Source organism: Chinchilla lanigera, unplaced genomic scaffold (genome assembly GCF_000276665.1).
Source record: "Chinchilla lanigera isolate Chin_1 unplaced genomic scaffold, ChiLan1.0 scaffold00005, whole genome shotgun sequence".
Taxonomy (NCBI): domain Eukaryota; kingdom Metazoa; phylum Chordata; class Mammalia; order Rodentia; family Chinchillidae; genus Chinchilla; species Chinchilla lanigera.
In genome coordinates this window covers 39,302,784-39,308,548 of record NW_004955406.1, presented here as the reverse complement: position 1 = coordinate 39,308,548, position 5,765 = coordinate 39,302,784, and the positions used below count along the sequence as shown (strand labels likewise).

Below are 5,765 nucleotides of genomic sequence, written 5' to 3'. Positions count from 1 at the left end.
TTGGGCTACATAGCGAGACCCTGTCTCAAAAATAATAACAAAATTTAAATATAGCCCATCTTTGGCCAAGAAAAAAAATCAACCTAGGTCAAAAAATGTGCATGTGACCTCAGTGAGAACTGTGCACCTCTGTCAAAACCTTCTGGAAAAAATCCAAAGTCGGGGATGAGAGACTGTTCCTATTTCCTTGCATAGATCCTAATCCGTACAGCCAAAGGGAGTTATAAATTGGTAACAAACCTTTGGCTCTCACAGCAGCATGTGGTGTCAGAATAGCTGCTCTGTAGCTAACTCGTGGCACTGGCATTCAACCACACATCTGGCCCCAGCGCACAGACCCCGAAGCCCAACTGCTCTTGTCTAACAATGTGAGACTGGCAAGTAGCACAAGAAAACCTTTCCTACAATTGCAAACAACCCTGCCCCAACCAGAGCAGGCCTCATTAGCCCCAGTCCACCAACGTGTCTGCAACCGACAGGCTGTGTCTTCATTTTCAGTATGTCCAGGGACTAGCACTTACTAAAAATTGTCTCTTGGTAGTCATAGAGAATTGGTTCCAAGTCCACCTGTATATGCCAAGACTTCTGCATGCTAAAGTTCCTTCTATAAGATAGTGCAGTATTTGCATTTAACCTACATGTACTTCCCATGTACTTTCAATCACCTCTAGACTGCTTATTATACCTAATACAATGTAAGCACTGTATAGTTAGGACTTACTGTTTAGAGGAGGACAGGGGAAAAAGCCTGCACATGTGCACTTCAGATACAGCCATGTAGGTGTAACCACACGAACTGCCCAAAGGACATACACTGGCAACTACGGGCTGTGGAATAGCGGGCAGGCCGGCATCACTGCATTCACACGGGGTCAGCGGCACGCTTCCCATGTGGTAAATTTCAAGTTTTGCTTCTTAGGACTTTTCTGGATTTTTTTTTTCTGAATAATTTTAAGCTGTGATTGGTTGAACCTGTGGGCATGTAACTCACGGATCCAGGGGGCCAGCTGTACATGTTTGCTGAATGAATGAGAATGAGTGAGAGGCACCGAGGACAAGGAAGAAGCAGATGCACATGAGGGAGCCCTGGGAAGACGCAGGAACGGTCAGACTAGAAGCCAGTTACTGGTACCATTCTCTCAGGGAGCTCCTAGGGAAGATGGACGCTTACATCTACACCGTACAGGCTGCCCGAGTGCAGCTGAAGAGGAAGACAGTGAAACGTGCAGGAAATTTTACCTTCTCTCCAGCACAGACTTCATCTGCTACATTTTTATTAAAGTAACAAAAAAAGTGTACATTTATCCATAAAGCTGTACAATCTTCCATATAAAAACACTATTATACAATTAGTAACCTTTGTCTTTTCTGTCAGAATAGCTTTACAAACATACTATTATTTATTTTTACTTAATAGAGAGACAGGCCTGCTCAACAGTCCAGCTCTGGTCTGGGGGTTTTGTTGTTTTTAAAGTGAACATCAATGAGAAGAGAAAAAAGATTAAGCATGAAACTTTCAGGCTGCTCCTAAGAAGGCAGGGACCTGTTCGTGGATGGAGAGGCAGGAACACAATCTGCAGTGATTCACAGCTTTGTTTCAACCCACAGGCCACAGAACAGCACCTGGGACTATGGGCCCAGTTAACTTTAAAGCAATAAAGACTGGAAGCAGGGTCGGAGGAGGTAGCAGAAAGCTGGGGGGTGGAAGGGCAGGAGTGGGGAAGGGAGTGTTTGGTAAATAGCACCTTTGAGTCAAAACTGAGTAGTTTGGAAATCTAGGAGGTAAGATTAGCAGTAGGTAGGGGCGGGGTCCTCACTAAGGGGCAACAGTAGGAGGGAAGCCAGGGTGACCAGATGCTCTAGCTCTGTCCTTCTTAAGGTGACTCGGTTTGGGAGACTCCAGGCCCTCATCAATGTCACTGGGAAACCGAAGGAAAGGGTTATCTTCCCAGCATAGTTTTCTATTCTTCCCCAGTCCAGGACAGTAAATATTGCACAAGTCTACAGATAGATTTGGATTTTACTGAACGGGACAGCAAGCTCTCTCACAGGTGCTCTGAGCACCAGGGACAAAAAACAGTGCGAGAGGTTTGGCTTTTAGTGTCAGCCCCACAAGAATACCAGGTAGTCCTGCAGAGCACAGGCACTCTCCCCTTCAGCCCAGGAAGACCTGCAAGGTCACACCTGCACCTCCTGGCTACAGTCTCTGAGGAGGGCAGGAGAGAAGGGTCTCTAAACCCACTGGATCACCAGCAGGTGCTGGGAGCCAGTTCTCCTACAGAGCCTCCAGGGACCCTGGGGGGTCTATTGCACAGTGATTGAGAACTCTTGTCTTAGAAAATTGGGTAGTTCCAAGACCTAACCAGACGGGAGAGAGGGGAAGAGGAGAGAAAGGAGTATTGTGCTTTTGCAAAGAAGGCAGTAATAAAAGACCTGGAGTTCCTTGTAGCTTTTGAGCCACCTCTCAAAGGAATAGTAGCAGCACCAGGACTTTCATGTGGTTCCAAAAAGAAGCATCTTGGCCAAAAAACATCCCCAGTGGATATCTTTGGATCCCAAAATTCCATTGCAAATCATCCCCAAATTATTCACCACACAGACACACAAAGCAGCATGCAGCAGAGTAAAGGTTTTGTGCCCGAGTTCTCTTCCATCCTAACACCAAAGACCTCCCACCCCTGCCTTCACACTCCCTCTGCCCTAAAAGCTTTAGATTCCTGGCTGGGAAGCAACCTCTACAGGCCCCTGAGGGTAGAATTAGAAACTGAAACATGATTTCAAGAAAGGCTGTTCAGGACAGAAGGAATAAGAAGAGGCCTTTTCACTCTGCCCAAGATCTCATCAGAAAAATAGGAGAAGATTAGGCGACAAAGTATTATTTAAGTTCAGGAGTGAATGCCCCAAGAGAGGAGCCAGGCAAGCTTATGTCCTGGCTGGGAGAGAGTCTCAATGCTCCCCCTACCCAGGGCAGATCCTGACCTCTCTTATTCACAGTTGCTAACCTGGCCTGGGATACTGGCCAACCTTTTCCCGGCACCCTGGCTTGGCCTCTCCCTTCCCATAGGCAGACACTGGCTCACAGACTCATGCGCACAACAGTTCTCTCCAAAGGCACCTGGGGAGGCCACTTCTGAGCAGCTCCCTTTAAGGATTTTTTTTTTTCTTAAAAAAAAAAAAAAACTTTTGGTTTTTCTCTTTTCTTAAAAAAAATAATATACATATAAATAGCTCTTCATTTAAAAATACAGTTCCCCAGGTTGAGGTATGCAGTGGCCTGTTGTCACAGCTGATGAGTACAGTAGAATGCCGGGTAGGGGCGTGGGGGTCTAGCTGGAGACAGCCATCACGTAGTTCTTCGAGGGGCTGCTCCTGCCCAGCATGATTTGGTTCTTACAGGTGAGGAGCCCACAGGAGGTGGCCACCGGAGCCTCCTCATACAGGACACAGATGGAGCCATCTTCTCCGATGCGGTAGGACACCTCGTAGGGGTCCACCCACAGGGTCAGCTCACTGGGCAGCAGCCAGTGTAGCTGGGGCTGGCTGAGTCCGATCTGGCTGGCCACCTTGCTGATGATGGGGTCCATCTTGTGGTTGATGCGGATGCAGCGGTAGCCAGAGCCCTTGGATGGCTTTTCAGGAAACCAGTGGTGTCTGTAATGCTCTGTGGAGGCAGGACAATGAGGACATGCCTGGTTAGAGAAGCCAGACCATGGACATGATCACAACCTTGGAGTGAGGGTGAAGGTTCGGAGGGAGAGGAAGGAGCCCCACAATTTTAAGGAAGGTAGTAGTTCCTACCAGACCCTTCTAAAACCCCCTTGCGCCAGGCATGGTGGTGCACACCTGTAATCCCAGCACTTGGGAGGCTGAGGCAGGAGAGGGATTGCTGGAGACCAGCCTGGGCTACAAACTGAGCTCAAGGCCAGCCTGAACTGCATAGCAGATCCTGTCTCAAAAAACAAACAAACAAAAAACCCTCTTGCTACTTAGCAGAAAAAATGTTATGGGAGCTAGAGAGACTCCTCAGCCCCTCCCAGGCCAGAGGGAAAGTGTGTGTGTTGGAAAGGGGACTCAGGACTCTGGGGGTACTCTCCAGTGGCCAAGAGGATTGCTTCTGGCACATCCCCCAGTTTAAGGAGGGAAGGGTGTGTCCCGGTGCTGGCATATCCAGGCAGAGCCTCTGGAGATCCGTGAACTGAAGTTTCAAAGCCACAAAGGCTACCAACACCATTGGGTCCATAGCAAGTCACCAGGCCACCACCCTGTCCCCAGTGGGGCCCCTGCCTCATTTCGGAAGAGCCTAAGAGTCTTAGCAGAGGCCAAGGGACAAGAAATGGATTGTTTTGATGAAACAGCTGTTGCTCCTCCCAAGGCTGGATCTGTGCCTGGGCGTTCAGAGATGGCTATCGATGCCCCAGACGGCAGGACAGCCGCTAGGAACAGCTGGGAGATAGGTCTCTCCCCAGCTAGCCTGCCGCTTATCTCTGGTCAAGCTCCCAGTCGCACGCCCCACCTCCCTCACACACACACAAGCTTACAATTACTAGCTACAGGCTCTCTTCTGTACAATAGATGGCAGATGGCTAACAGGGACCGAAGAGAACAAATACACAGCGGGCCTACATTCCAGCTTGGAGCAGGGTGGACAACCGGCCAGGAGAACCACGGCTGCCTCCAAGGTGCTGAGAAGGCTCAGCTGCGCATATGGATCCCTGACGGCTTGGAAGCCTACAGCATCCCGAGAGGGTCTCGAGATTTCAAGGGTCCGAACTTGAGCCTGCACTCAGACCTGCAGGCAAACCCTCTTCCGGGGTCTAAACTGGGGGCTCGGGAACGCACACAGAGTTGGATCTGCGCCTCTTGGAGAACAGAGGGACGCGCTCAACAGAACTACTTCGTACGGAGTCCCGACCCCACACCCGGGAACGGTTAGCTGGCCCTGGGGATGGGAAACTGCGGGCTTTCCCGGGAGTCGGAGGAGGGCAACTGAGTCCTGGAACACCTCGCGTGGGAGACCCAGGAGGACAGAAGACACCCGAGGCAAGGAGGGTGCGAGTCCGCGGCGCCAGGCCCGGCGCGCGCTCACCTGTTAGTGCCTCCTGGAGAGCCCCGCTGAAAACCTTAAGTCGCTGCTCACTCACGCAGCCCCGGGTCCTCAGGAGACTGGAGAGAAAGCCCACGGCGGCGGCGATCTCCGGGAGCATGTCGCTTCTCTTCCCGTGGCTCATGTCGCTCGCGGTTCGGGATGGGGAGCAGTCCGCCGTGGGCTATTTCTGGTTCCTCAGGGAGGATCGGCTGACCGCCTCACCGGGATCTGCCCGGGCTTTCCCCGGCGCTGCCTTTCATAGTGTCCGCGGGGGCGGGGAAGCCGCCGACAGCGTCCATTGGCCACGGCCAGCGGATGGGGGCGGGGACACTGCTGCCGGCCCCGCCCCCCCATGGCCGCCCCCGCCCCCGCCCCCTCGGCGCTGAGGTCATAGCTCGCTGACGTCAGTGCTGGGAACCGGCGTTGCGCTCTGGAGCTGGAGAGTCGGACAGGGAAAGCGCGCGGCGGGAGGGGCGGGGCGGCAGTGGCGGAGGAAGCGGAGGAGCGCTCGGTGCCGGTGTGCCCTGACCTCGCCTCGCTCCCATCCGGGTTAGGGTTAAATGCCACCTCCTCCAGGAAGCCTTCGCTGATGCCGCCTCTCCCTGGCGGTCTTCTTGATTGACTACCGTAGCATTTTCCAGCACAACCCGTCGGAACCACTCGCCCCGACGCTTTGGCA

The 5,765-nt window shown here is 52.3% G+C and overlaps 1 protein-coding gene across 1 annotated transcript; it reads right to left on the bottom strand.

Annotated features, from left to right (window-relative positions):
* Positions 1-1,240: 1,240 nt before the first annotated feature.
* On the bottom strand, positions 1,241-5,328 carry Btg2 (BTG family, member 2). The gene is made up of 2 exons (XM_005375265.2): positions 5,087-5,328; positions 1,241-3,661 (listed from the first exon to the last, which is right to left on the bottom strand). The coding sequence occupies exons 1-2, from the start codon at positions 5,226-5,228 to the stop codon at positions 3,327-3,329; spliced, it is 477 nt and encodes a 158-aa protein (XP_005375322.1). The 5' UTR covers positions 5,229-5,328; the 3' UTR covers positions 1,241-3,326.
* Positions 5,329-5,765: the final 437 nt, after the last annotated feature.